At 37.8% G+C, this 14,902-nt stretch overlaps 1 protein-coding gene across 1 annotated transcript; it reads right to left on the bottom strand.

Moving 5' to 3' along the window:
• Positions 1–425: 425 nt before the first annotated feature.
• On the bottom strand, positions 426–14,889 carry abcg8.S (ATP binding cassette subfamily G member 8 S homeolog). The gene is made up of 13 exons (XM_041564280.1): positions 14,692–14,889; positions 10,560–10,670; positions 9,723–9,873; positions 8,272–8,510; positions 8,003–8,135; positions 7,107–7,376; positions 6,823–6,982; positions 6,315–6,416; positions 4,201–4,400; positions 4,015–4,091; positions 2,625–2,892; positions 1,549–1,676; positions 426–981 (listed from the first exon to the last, which is right to left on the bottom strand). Exons 1-13 carry the CDS (start codon positions 14,755–14,757, stop codon positions 844–846), a joined length of 2,043 nt encoding a protein of 680 aa, XP_041420214.1. The 5' UTR covers positions 14,758–14,889; the 3' UTR covers positions 426–843.
• Between the last annotated feature and the right edge of the window lie 13 nt (positions 14,890–14,902).

The following is a 14,902-nucleotide window of genomic DNA, read 5'->3' as shown; positions in this document are numbered from 1 at the left end:
TATATTATACTGAAACAAGAACAATATTTACACTGTAAATTCCACTCAGACGACTCACAACCTGACCACTTATACTGCGGCAACAGGAGATCTTCACAGAGAGTCCAGGAAATGCTTGTTCTTGTAGCTCTGTATGTGCGTGTCTTGATACATTCTAATAATTAGGTTCTTCACCTCTAGATGAAAGGAGCAACTTATGCATATTTATACTCACCAAATTAAGCTAAAACTTGTGTAAAGGAATACTTTGTATTTTTTCTGGCTTTCTTGGCTAGAGGAAGAGATGCACTTGAGGTCTCTGAGAAACTTCAAGTACTTCAAGAGACCTCAAGTCCAAGTCCAACAAGAGTTACATAATAGTCAACTTGATACTTTGTAAGTCTTACAATTTGTTAGTTAAATATATAATTAAGAGCAGGCTAGGGAGTTGTGCATAAACATTGAGCAGTATTATATTTCCATCATCAGACCAGTATATCATCAACGTTCTTGTGCTATTCATGGATAGCCTACAAAATAAGATCATGGTCTATGGAAGCTTGGACTAGTGAAACATCACCAAGTTCAGGTATGTCTAGCAAATTTTCGGATACCACAGGAGAGGAATTTAATGGTGGCCGGTATCCTTATCATCTACCTCCATCTCTACAGTTTGATCATTAGAAACCTAAAGCCGAGACTAAAGTTGCCCAAAGAGAAGTCTTTCAGAATATAATGGCCATCTATAGAATATTTACTTTTCCACTTCACGTTAGCAAACATCCATTCATTAACCATTTCATTGGGCCGAACACCCAGGCGCTGTACATGATCTAATGGCACAATCTTATCTCGAGTTGGATGTTACCATTCTTGATGGGATTTTTGTTTGATGAACTTCAGTGAGAGGTAGTATAAGACTAGAAAACCAGCGATGATCCCAATAAGAACCAGGTAACATGCATATAGCGGATGGCTGTCCATTTCCATATTAGAGATAATCTGTAAGAAATAAGTAAGAGCATCAGCGGCACTGATCATATATGGTGGCACACAATAGCTGGTATGTTCATGTCTTGGCCATTACATGCCCCCTTCAGATATCACAAATAAACTTTGAAATTATGTGAATTATTGAAATTAATTTTTTTTTCAAAATTTGAGTGTAAATTTTTAGTTAGCATATTTAAGAAAAAAATTGCATCAGAAACACTCTATACTTTTATTTTTTTGGGGGAGAAACAACGCAAGATTCCCATTGTTCCATAAATTTTTTTAAAATAAACACTTGAATTATAAAATAGCTTGAATGTTGAAAAAACACCTCCATTTGACTTCTATATAAGCTTGCCAGGTTTTGGTTGCGGAATTTTTTCATTCTACCTTTCAAGATTTTTTGGATTGCTAAATATTTAAAATACAAGTTTGGAAAAACCTGAATTAAAAAATATTGATTTTTTTCTAGGGTTTTTTTGCTGCAATTTTTTCAAATGATGGCAAAAGCTAAAAGTTGAAGAGGCAATACAGGTATGTGTGCAAGCTTTGATGGGAACTAAAATGCAAACTCACCACCTGTCCTGGAATTGTGATGGTAATGTTTCCAACTGGCACTTTATAACTGAGATCGGTAAACTGAACCTGCATTAGTCCTTCAAAGCCCCAACGGAGGAAAGAGACATAAGAGATCCAATAGGGGACTGCATTGGGAATAAAAAAATTATATATGATGTTTCAGTTGCACTGTAATAACTATTAGGGATGCACCGAATCCACGATTTTGGATTTGGCCGAACCCCAGAATCGTTCGCAAAAGATTTGGCCGAATACCGAACCGAATCATAATTTGCATATGCAAATTAGGGGTGGGAAGGGGAAAACATTTTTTACTTCCTTGTTTTGTGACAAAAAGTCACGCAATTTCCCTTCCCATCCCTAATTTGCATATGCAAATTAGGATTCGGATTCGGTTCGGCTGGACAGAAGGATTCGGCTGAATTTGAATCCTACTGAAAAGGGCCGAATCCTGGATTTGGTGCATCCCTAATAACTATGGTCACATGGCTTTAAAAGAATATGCAAAAAATAAACAAACTGCAATGAGATCTGAAAAATTGCTGGAAAATCTATTTTATAAACCTCAATAATGAATCTCATTTATTGGGGACAACCTCTGCTTCACTCGGCACTGATTATCACAGAACAATGTTATTGTTGTCGAAACCATGAACTGCATTGACATTTATGACATTTTTCATATCTTAATTATACGAAGTCATGTTCAGGGAATTATTTGGGCAAAATGCCTAGTAGAGCCTATAATACAAGTTTGGCACCCAAAGTAGTAAGAGATTACATGACTCAAGGCTGGACACAGAGTAGGTCAAGTTGACACACAATCGAATAACAACTCTAGATATGACTAGAGAGAATGTTGATTTGCTACCCTGTATAGTTTCACAATAGCAGGATGGTCTTCTAAAAATATTTAGGTCTCATATTGTTATCACTTAAAGGGTTGCCTGAACGAATGCTTGACTGTGAAGAGGGGCTTCAACCCAAAAAGTACAAAAAGTTCTGGGCTGGTAACTTTACATTTGAGCACCCAATGTGCAATAAACAAACAGGTTTGTTTTTCTTTGACCCACCTGTCCAAAGGTTTTCCAATCTGATAATAAATCCACCAGTCAAGTAGGATGAGGTAAATATAGCATTGCTGAGAAAGGAAGACATCTGGAGTGTTGGGAGTAAAGCAGACATCCACAGGGCCATGGCCCGGCTACAGTATACAATAAGAAACAACAGCGCAAAATTCAACAGGAAACATTCTGGTTGGGGGTTGAGGTTGGCCAGCCAGTAGATAGGAACGCCATAGAAAATCACAAAAGCAAAGTGTTCTGGAAGTTCCCCAATCACCTGCCAAAATATAAGTTGCATTAAAATCTCAAAGCATAGCGGAAATAGGGACATTTTAGTCTTTCCTGGTGGGAGTCTTATACATTCGCAGAGACATACTAAAGATTTTGTTCCCATTTTGTTACCTTGGATGTACGTTATTATAGGACAAGAGGTTTTGAGGTTGTGAGTTTTCCAAGCAACCTCACACCAGGTAGCCTCACATCCTAGTAAATTAAAATACAATGCATATAAGAAGCAATCTAAAGTGATTCCTCGTGGCTGCTCTTTGGAAAAACTGTCATGTCAGAACATATTAGGGCTCATTTAGGAACCTATCCGCAGTGTGCAAAGTGCAATTTCAGATACAAATCGCTGTGCTTTTTCCTCTTTAATCCTCTCAATTGTGGTTGTGCTTTGAGATGTGCCCACTGTATTTTCTTCTAAGGAACCTAAATGATACAATTGCACTTGTGTTCTAACACAAATTGGATGAAAGTTGCATCTAGCATTTTGTATCACTTCCAGAGCGCAAGCCTGGAGCTTGTATTGACACAACCCACTGTAGGAACCTTGGAGCCACCACCAGGTCCAGGGTGGTGGTTTCTCCAGGGTTACCAAGTGTCATACGAGGAAGGAAGGACACATTGGAAACCACATGAACGTGTTTGAACACAAGAACATTAATTTCAGCAATAGGTGCTCTTCATTGTGTCCATTTTAGAGCACTTGCAGGGGCTTCCTAAATGATCCCTATTTTGTGGCCTAAGTCTCAAGGAAGGACACAATTGACAATGGTAAAGCCAAAATAGAATATGACAGAAAGAAAATGTTCACCTCATTGAGTAAAATTGCTAACTTGCTACTTTACATAACTGGAATAAATTAAGCTATGGTGTATGCGTGATCAGAAATCGCTAAATCATTGTGGGTTACTTCCTAGCAACTACAATGTGAAGCTCCTTGAAGCTCCTATCATTATCATAACTGTGTTTCATAATCCATTATGGCCAAAGAGAAGTCACATCCCAAGGCTTTTTAAAAACTAAACTAAACCTATTATAGAATACCAGAACACACTAAATTCAATTATCGACATGAAACTATTCTTTTTTTTTTATTAAAAAATGAAGTTGATATTACCTTAGCAAAAAAATATGGCGTGACGGAATAAAGCCCATCTTCCAGGTCATGGTAAAGCATGGCTCGTTCGGAATGGCCTGAAAATAAAAGTATTTTGAGAATACTTTACTTTGATTATAGATTTATTTAAGGCATTATTTATAGCTTCAATCTAATTTTTAAAAATGAAGAAATCTGTGCACTTACATTTGGCAACAACATCTAAAACCACAGCAAAGGGGGTCAGTGAGCCTTTCATAAACAGGAGCGCGATTGAGTCCTGTATGGAAAGTTGGTTCTTTCCTTGTCCGTAATATAGAAACCCAATCAGCAATGCCATTACTAGCGCCTCAAACCCATGGATCAGTAATGTGCTAAGGTCCCGCAAATCATTGGATACATGCCGCCTGTTGGATAGAGAGGGAACTAATGGTTTAAAACATGTTGCTGGAGGAATCAAACTGTTGTAATCACATTACAAGCCTAAAATAAAACCCTACTTCAGATAGTATTTCTTGTATTGTCTACTGCAGAACTACCGTATATACTCGAGTATAAGCCGAGTTTTTCAGCCCCCAAAATATGCTGAAAAATATGCTTATACTCGGGTCAAGCGCAAAAACGGTCGCCGGCGTCTAAGAATAGTCCAAGAATAGTCTCCAAGAATATTCGCCGGCGTCCAAGAATGGTCGCCGGCATCCAAAAACGAGACGCCGGCACCTCCAATGGGAGCAGAAACCCTCAATTTTTTGATTGAAACTTACCAGAAGCTGCTGCATTTCTCACCCTAGGCTTATACTCGAGTCAATAAGCTTTCCCAGTTTTTGGAGTTAAAATTAGGTACCTCGGCTTATACTTGGGACGGCTTATACTCGAGTATATACGGTAGTCCAAGTGATGCGTGTTGTATTAATCACAGGCCAATCAACTAATGCTTTTGGCAAAGTAATGATAATAGTCATACGCTGTACTCGCTTTATCGTCCATAACTTATATTGAAGAGGGACTTGATAATTGTAAGTCAACAACTATTCAGATCGCGTATCAGGTCAACATCTTGGCCTGTTTCCATTCTCAAGACTTTAGAAGCAGGACAAAACATTGGTGCAATCCACCGCCTGAATAAAGATTGAACTATGATTATTCAGTATTTATTAATTAACCACATATCTGGTTAAGTAGATCGGCCTAGAGGTGAATACAACTGCATACATTTTACTTTAGTAAGTATATATGGTAAGGGGGTAATTGATTTTTTAAGTAAAAAAAGTCAGACCAAACTAGAATCCATGATTTATCACTGAAAAAAACTTGATAAAATTGGTTCGGGAAAATGTTTTAAAAATTTGGGTTTTTGTTAATTATTGGGTTTTATGCCTGAAACTCTTGAATTTTTCGTGAAATTGCTCAAATCTCCCGAATTTTTGGCCAAAACTCAGCTCAGACCTTGATATCTTCAAATTTAGGAACTTTGCCATTGACTTCTACAGGGCCCCGACAGCTTGGAGATGGAGCATTTTCACATTTAGACTTTTAGCAGCCTTGGGGTATAAGAAATCACCAAAAAATGTAGGGTTTTTTTACACTAAAAATTTCGATTTTATCATTAAAAAAAATACTCGAATTGTTCCAATTTTTGGCATACGGACTTTAATAAATACCACCCTTAACCCCAAATGTAATATTTGGCGTTATCGCAGCACGCATTCGCACTTTTGCGAGTATATTTGCGCTAAGCGGAATGCAATATTTTTCGCACAGATATATTACATAAGCACAAAACAGTAGCAAACGCAAAAATAAGTCGCAATGAAAGATGTTTTCATTATATTTACCACATATAACTTGACCACATTTTTAAATTACATGAAGAATAGCGAAAACACTTACGCAATGCGAACGGTGGAATTGCTCCACGAATATCTTTCTGCAAAATTTGTACATACACCTTCTTCTCACAACACTGATAGCAAAGTCACGTGAACACAATTACATTGCGATTAGATTGCGAATAACATTTGCACTGAACAGCGACTATAGACACGACTCGTTAAAAAACCAAGCGCAATATAAGCAATTTGCGATAAGAAGTTTTATTACACTGATAGCGCAACAGCGCAATAGAGCCAAATGACAAAAGTTCGCCAAGTGGAGGGAAACGGCGGAAACAGACGCAAATGTAGCAGAACAGTCGCAAAACTAATTATTACATACCCACTCTCGCGCGCAAACTACTCGCTTTGCGAACAGTTTATGCGATTGAGCGTGATATTACATTCCCCCGTTTGTGATTTAAGTATCTTAGTAAAAAGTGGCAATACCTGATTAAAACAGAAAATTGGTGCAGTCCTCGAGGCAGTTGATTCATATCACGGGTGTCTATGTTAATTGCTTTTTCATGCACAGAGACAGGTAGGTTGATACTAGGCAAAAAAGAAAAGAAAAGACAGTTCAACTCAAAAATCAGGTATTAGCTGGTAGATCTCCAGATTCTACTGAATTATAGTGGTTCCTTAATGTTGATCAGTTGCCGTCTACAGACCTAAAGTGATCCCTAGTCCCCAGGGCTCTGATATAGATTAGAGTGAAAAAAGTGGTCTACAGCTCTATCTGGGTCTTCGTTAGATGAGGTGGGTTAAGTGGCACAAACATTAAGATCAGTTCAATTTAGCCCACTGATTTGGTAGTGCAGTTGGGCAAAGACACCTTCATCTGGGGACCTGACCAAGCATGCCAATATTTTGTGGTTTAGATGAATTTAGACAGCCCTAAATGTGCTGCTTAAAGTCTTTACAGCAATGTATAAGCTTGTACTGTATTAAGACTCACCTGGAAGGTGTGTTATTTTTATTTGATTCCTCAAGAGGTTTCCAGAGGAAGTCATCAGAGTTCTTGACTTTTTCCCAGAATATTTCAGCCAGTGAACTTGTTCTTTCCAAAGATTCAGCTTCCCGCTCTTTGTTCCTCTGATCAATGCTGGTCAGATCAACTGAAATCACAGATCATGATGAATTAACGAGTTAAACATTGATGCAACATGATTAAACTAACATAACTGGATTCTATATTGAAGTTCTGATACGAGAAAGCAATTTCTGGATGGTTATACGCACCATAAAAGTCTGCAGGGTTGCTGTATCTGGGGCATGGGTACCCAATAGAGGAGAAATATTCCACCATGTCTTTGGCTGTCCCCGAATAGATTGTGGCCCCAGATGACAGAAGGAGGACTAAATCAAAGAGCTGGAATATGTCAGAACGGGGCTGGTGAATTGACAGCAGAACCAGTCGATTTCCTCTGGCCAGCCTGGACAGGGTTATCACAAGGTTGTGTGCTGTGAAGCTGTCCAGTCCAGATGTTGGCTCATCAAGTATAAGTATACCTGCCAGAGAGATGGCACAAATCTTTTTTATCATCACTAACATTGTTCTGCTTTTTAGCTTTTGATTTGTTCCTCTAGTTGTTGCTTTGAAATAAGGAGATTTCGGTCTCTCAAGTAAAGGGGATATACTGCTTCCTTAGATCCCCAAAAGTCCTACTGCTTGTGCTACATCAGTCAAGGGGGCATTGAAATTACTTTGGGTCCCTAGTATCAGAGCAGCCCCTTAGGGAATTAAAAATAAATTGCAATATAAGGGACATATTAGTAGCAGTTGATAGATATTCTCATAATATACATCAAGGATGTCCAAGCTGCTGCAGTAAAGGCCCCAAATAAGATAGGACCAACTCAAGATTTCATGTGTTTTATTGGAACTTTTCTTCCCTAACTTCTATCCTGATTAAAGGTCATAAGTTCCATAACTGTGGAACTTCCTATTTAGGACCTGAAACAAATATGCGAATGAGGTCTTGTTTGCCCCTGTAACCATATGAAGTTGACTTTCATCATGGTATTTTGATAGCTTTGCTTAATGGATAAGAACATGTTAGAACACAATGCAGGCTTGAGGTTGTATTCATGTCTTTATTACATCCTGGTTAATGCAGATTTATCAGTCTACTGACCTGGGTTCCAAAGAAGCTGTACGCCAATGCTCACTCTTCTACGTTCCCCCCCAGAAACTCCCCTAGTGTATGTGTTCCCCACTTTGGTGTTTGCACACTGCCGAAGCCTTAATTCTGCTATGACATCTTCTACCTGTTAGAAGTGAAAAGTGTAAGTATTTATTTTGTTACACACAGAGACATCCAAAAGCTTTTGTAGAATGGAGTACAAAGAGTAGCAGTTCTTCTCTCACATTGCCCTCTCAAAGAGACGCTAGGTCAGAACTTACCCTTCTTCGTCTTTGCTCTTCTGAATATGACTTTGGAAGGCGAAGTTTGGCAATGAAGGTCAAAGTTTCTCGCACAGTTAGGTGAGGTAGAAGTTGATCATCCTGACACACATGTGCCACACACTTCTTTACTCTATGTTTTGTGCTGACCTTTCCATTAATTAGGATCTGCCCAGATTTGATCTTTCCTCCTTCGTCCTTACATGTAATGATGTCAAGCAAAGATGTCTTCCCGCACCCTTCAGAGACAAAAAGAGAGAGAGTGGGATTAAATCAAGAAATAAACAAAATGCCTTTTAAAACATAAACACTGCGAAAATCGTATTTATCCTTAATTTAGCCTTTGTTATTTACCCTTTGACTCTATAGCACTTACAGTCCTTTGGTTGCCTAATCTTCTCCTTGGTGTCTAAACATCACACCTTGCTTTCCATTTCAGCTCATTCAAGTCAAACTGTGTGATAGCGCTGACTAGGGCAGTTTTTTACAGAACTTCCATGTCTCGGGTAACCAAAAACTTGCTAAGATTGGTATTTCAATGGACTTCGTTCTGACTTTAATGGGAGACAATGACAATTTTTGTGTGTAGGTTTGACCAAGAAAAGCTGGAATAAAAACACTACGGGGATTATTTATGAAAGACCGAATTTATCTTCGTTTTTTATGAAAAAAACTCAGACAAATCCACATGGGTTTTTTCGCCTTATTTATTAATACAATTTTCAGAAAATTTTGTTTGCGGGGAAAAAAATACAAATTGTACAAATTTTTGGGATTTTCCACCCAAAAACACGGAAATCTTCGGATTATTGCCCAGATCAAAGAATCTTTGGAACTTCTCCCATTGATTTATATGCAACCTCGGCAGGTCTGAGATGCCGGATTTTCGGATTCAGACTTTTTCAATCCTCATGGTATAATAAATCCCAAAAAATTCATGTTTTTTTTCCCCACTAAAAATTCTGATCTTATACTAAAAAAACACAAATTTTTCAGGTTTTTGGAATTTGGAGTTTAGTAAATAAACCCCTATGCCTGTTAAGCACAAAAAAAATAACCTACTAGGTCAGTAATATCCACATGGAGGCCCACGGGCCAGATGTGATCCTTACAGGTATTTTTATGCCCCCCTGTTTACAGGCTCCACAAATTGCTTCATATGATATCATGATTTTGCTTGTCTGACCATTATGAAGCAGCTAACACAACTTGAGAACTAACAAGAATATACGGACACCGAGTGAAGGTGGGACTATCTGCTATGGAAGTGCAGTAGATCCCTTCTATTCCAAATGATCTGGAAAAGCGTTGGATTTGCTCTGATTAATTAGGTACCTCAGATCATTACCCCACTAAATGATAAAGGTCGAAGAGAAACATCCCACCATTCTGGAATTATGGCTCTAATAGTCCTATTCATTCCTTCTGAAAATGATATGGGTCATTCTTACCTGTGTTTCCTATTACAGCCAACATCTGCCCGCTGGTCACTTTCACATTTATATTTTTCATAGCTGAGATTTTGCCGTCTTTATTCCATTCCCAGGGCATTTTAAATTCGGCCAACTTCTCGTACCATGGGATCTGGGCATCTAAATTAACCTTTGAAGTTAATTAAAAAAAAAGTTTACAAAAGAAGTAATTTCTACCAAATGAGTTTTACAACTCAGTCATGTTTGCATTAATCAACACAACCATTTTTAAAAGTAATTATGTTGGGAATAAATAATGTACATTATGCTCAGGGCTGGATGAGTGATTGTCAATGTCTCCAGTACTGTCCTTGGAATTTCATATCCTCATGGGGTTCTGGCTTGGCCCCCTTCCAGTATATGCCTCTGGAAATGCAGAGTGGGCATTGATCAGCACATGACTATGTCCAACAGGCACATGCACCAACCATGCGTTGTACCACCACCAAGGAGACATGGAGCTACAGAGGAACCAGCTTCAGCTGTATGGATATTCACTCCAACAGGTCTAAAGTACTGGACTAGTTCAGTCAGCAATACATACAGGGAGCAGCCATTGCTCTTTGGATGATCTGAAGGCTCTTTAAAACTCACAGTCAAAACACTAAATTTGCTTGTCATTTAATTTTTTAGACATTGAAAATGTATAGTGTATGTTTTAAGAGATTATTCTGATTTGGAAAAAGATTATTCTGAAACAAGATTATTTTAAATGGGGCTCATTTAATACAATGGGTCACGCATACACCAGTGCAGGCCAAAATTAACCAATTTAAGCTTTAATGTATCAGACACAATTATTGATGACATTTTTACCTGGTAAGTAAGATCTTTCACCTCCAGGACGTTTGTAGCTCCAGAATAGGTAAAATATAGGCTGTTGTCTTCTTCCGGTAAATACAAATCATTGTTGTGCCTGAGGCCGGGCTGCAGAAGAATTGAGCATATAAGTGAGTAACCGAAGCATTTATTTGGCATCTTGTTTTTTATGTCTCTACACCAGGATAAGTTCACCTTGAGGAGCAGAATACACCTAAAGACACCTTTGCTAAAACTGAGCATAATAATAAAAATACAATATAATAAAAATATTATTATTTTTTTCCTTATACAGCATGGATTGTTATTTACTGAATTCCCTTTATAAACAGGGTAATGTGTTCAAAGGATCACTAAATAAATAAATCCTCCCCTAACCCAGGCTGCAGACTTTGAACTAAAGATCAGCTCATTTTTTATCAGCTTATTCTCTGCTTAGTAGAACAGGAAGTTACAGGAAGTGCTAAAGTGAAACTGGTTTCACTTTCTTGCTTATGCAAAAATAAAAGAAATAGAATATCAGAAAATATATTTTTTCATTAAAAGAACAGACACAACTTATTTTCAGCACACACTCTATATTTTGAGGGGTGTACTGTCCCTTTAACAAAATATTGTTTGCAAAAAAAAAGTATTGTATTTTGTCAGTTGCTTTCCAGAATTTTTTTAAATTGTTTTTAAAAAATTTACATTGTAAACATTATGACCCCCCCACCTCATATTTCCCAGTTAAAGGATAAGTAAACCTTTAAAATAAGTGAATGTAAAACTGATGAGAGTGCTATTCTAAGAACTTTTGCAATTTACATTCATTCATTATTTATTTATTTTGTATTCCAAGATATTAAGGGAAATATGTACTGTTTATATAAATTAATTTTGTTACAACAGCACCACCTGCTGGTCAGTTTCCCACTAGTCTGTCCACCAAGTAGTCAAGGAAGTTGTCAGGAGAAAGAAAGAGGCTGAAGTTTTACTCACGGAGTGTCAATGGCGGAGCTCACCCGGACCAACATGCCTTCCTGCTTGATCACAGCTCTCGCGATAAGCCGGTCACTCCTCACCGGCTATTACATCCGAACCAAAAACCACAGATCGCTGTCAGGCGCTGACCAAGAACATCAGGAATACGGCACAGTTATCATCAAACTTCGGCTTTTATTCGCACATAAAAAGGGTTACAGTGGAGGGTGTACAATTCTAACGCGTTTCATGCCCCATAGCTGGGCACTTCCCTGATGTTCTTGGTCAGCGCTTGACAGCGATCTGTGGTTTTTGGTTTGGAAAGAAAGAGGCTGCTCTGATATTTACTTATTCTTTAAAAGGGCACAGACTCGAAATCACTGGTTAATTGTTCAAGTTCAAGCCCCCCTTGCAGGTTCTACCTTTAGCCAGCCCCCTCCCAGGTAATAACAAGGTTACAGATACAGGAAACTTCAATGTAACAGTCATTCTGCCATAATTCCAAGAATTTCTAGGACATAAAATACATTTTAACCCTAAATCTCATCCTAAATGATTTTCAAGCTGTGCAGGCAGTGGTATCTAGGGGAGCATTCTTGTGTAGCATTCTCACCCTAACTGGTATTCAGTCACCCCAAATCTCACTCTAACTGGTAATTACTCACCACAAATCTCACTCTAACTGGTATTCAAGCCCCATTGCCATTCCCAAGAGGTTGGAAATCCACAGTTTAGGAACCAGTATACTAAACTCTTATTATCAGATACAGGTATGTGACCCGTTATACGGAAACCAGTTATCCAGAAACCTCCGAATTATGGAGAGGTCGTCCCCCATAGACTCCATTTTATCCAAATAATTCACATTTTAAAAAGTGATTTTCTTTTTATCTGTAATAATAAAACAGTAGCTTGTACTTAATCCCAACTAAGGTATAATTAATCCTTATTGGAAGCAAAACCAGTCTTTTTGGTTTATTTAACGTTTAAATGATTTTTTAGTAGACTTCAGGTATGAAGATCCAAATTACAGATTTGTTATCCCAAAAGCCCCATGTCCTGAGCATTCTGGAAAACAGATCCCATCCCTGTACAGTATTATTTGAAAAGTATGGTTAAGAGCCCAAAAATGGATCCCTGTGCTCTCTAGGATGGGTGACTTCAATAATATGAATAATATGAAGCTTCTACAAATGTAAGCAAATTTTACAGGTATATATTATCTGGAATGATTAGAACCTGGGGTTTTCCAGAGATCCAAAGGTTTTTCTGATATTTGAATCATCATACATTAGTTCTTCTAAAATTTGTAAACATTAAATAAACCCAATAGGATTGTTTTGCTGCCAATATGAATCCATGCAGCTGAGTTCCCATCAAGTACAAGCTACTATATTCTTATTACAGAAAAAAAGGAATTTATTTTGAAAAATTAGAATTATTTGCTTATAATGGCTCTATGGGCCCATAGTTCAGAGCTTTCTGAATAATGGATTCCCATACCTGTGCATTACAACTGCTAAAAAAAATGTAATTTATTTAAAGTGTATTTAGAATATATTGTTGTATTATATTTTTAAATATTATTTATAAATGTTGTTAAATTTAGCAGCAAATGTTATATTCTGCTAGAAGAGGCCACATTTCGTTAATATTTAAGCAGTAGGACTATATCAGAATATACTGAGGGCTCTGCACTCTCAGCTCTTGTATATGGTCTAAATACTGATACATTTCTAGGACCTTTTATACCAGACCCAAACAGTTTGTCGATGGTTACATCAAGGGCAAGAGCCCTGGTCTTTACAAATAGTGGGAACCAGAAATGTGGCAGTTGTAGGTAGGAAGAGTAGAGGACACAACAGATAGTGGCAGTAGGGCAGAATGGACCCAGTAGGTTTATTAATGAACGGCCGCTCTTTTTCAGGAACAAGGGTTGTACTTCAACAACAGCTGAAGGATTGTAGGGTCCTAATTCATATAAAATCATTCTCTCTGAACCCCACTGCTTTTGAAAATCTGAAGGAAGTCAAAGAGCACGAAAGCCTGTTCCCTTAATAATTGGTCTTTAGAATTAGAGGAACAGTTGCTTTCTCTGCACTTGTCCCCACCAGAATATCAATGAACCTTCATTAGGGGGGGCTTTTTATTAAAACTCACATTTTCCCATTATATTAAAGATAAAAATTCGACCTAACTCCCAACCACGACCTGGCTTACTTTTACGAACAATTAGGATCAAAAACTGTCCATGTGCGACAAACTTGTGTGACAATGAGAATCAAGCTATTTTTTTCAAATTGTCACAGGAAAACCTTGAATTTTTCAGATCATCGAACAAAAATGAGCGTCAAACAGTCCAAAACTCTTAACCATGAAGGCAAAAAACATGTTCCAATTGTAAAAGGGACCATCAGACTTTTAAATGACAGATTTTCAGCAGCCTTGGAGTTTAATAAATCTCGAAAAAGTGTTTTGTCCTCTAAAAATTCTAATTTTCCCTCTTAAAACTCGACCAGAAAAATTGAAAGTTAAATGAATAGGCCCCCAGGTGTCACAAGCCATGAGCTACCATATATACCCTCATCTACAGAGTATCAGTGATTATTGAGTATTAGCACTAAGTGCCACCTTTTGCATCTGACACTACTGGCCCCTACTACTAAATATGATCTGTTCTTAACCCATCATCTGTCTTTAATCGAGGCAAAGTTCTCTAGCACTTGTTCTGCAACTTGACAATACAACTATTTAGATTTACACAAAGAACAAGAATGTAAATATTTCCTGTACATAGAGCTGGGCACCTTCAATTGGCAGTTAGGGTGAAATTTAGGGGATTGTCCTGCTGCTTTTGTAGATACAAGTGAAATATTACTACACAGTTTTCATGTATGTGTAACCTTGTTTCTGATCTAGAGACCCTTATGTTGTTCCCAATATTGAGGGAGAGGGACTTAGCCCTCAATAATTATACACTCTTTATACATGGTTGGTGTTTGTCTGGACCACAACAAACACTAGGTCAACTATCATCATACTTTTTGTATAATAACCCAACTCATACAATATATATGTATATGATATGTTCTGGGATCTCCACACTACAAATGGAATTCTGTATTCATTGTCCATCTGGCTCCTAACTTCACAGATCTGTACTCACCGGAAGCATCTGAAACTGGTCCTGTCCTTTCAGCAGCTCATCTGGTTTCCCGTAGGTTTTATCCATGGTTGAGTGTCTCACATGTAAAAAACTTCACAATTTCTACAACTTCCACAAAATGTCAGTAATCAGTTCAACAACTGTGGAATGGACTGTGCCTTCTGTGCTATAGGTCTGGTGTGTATAAGTTGGACAGCTTTTGGTTCATCCC

The sequence above is a fragment of the Xenopus laevis genome, chromosome 5S, assembly GCF_017654675.1.
Source record: "Xenopus laevis strain J_2021 chromosome 5S, Xenopus_laevis_v10.1, whole genome shotgun sequence".
Classification (NCBI taxonomy): domain Eukaryota; kingdom Metazoa; phylum Chordata; class Amphibia; order Anura; family Pipidae; genus Xenopus; species Xenopus laevis.
This window is presented reverse-complemented; position numbering and strand designations above follow the sequence as displayed.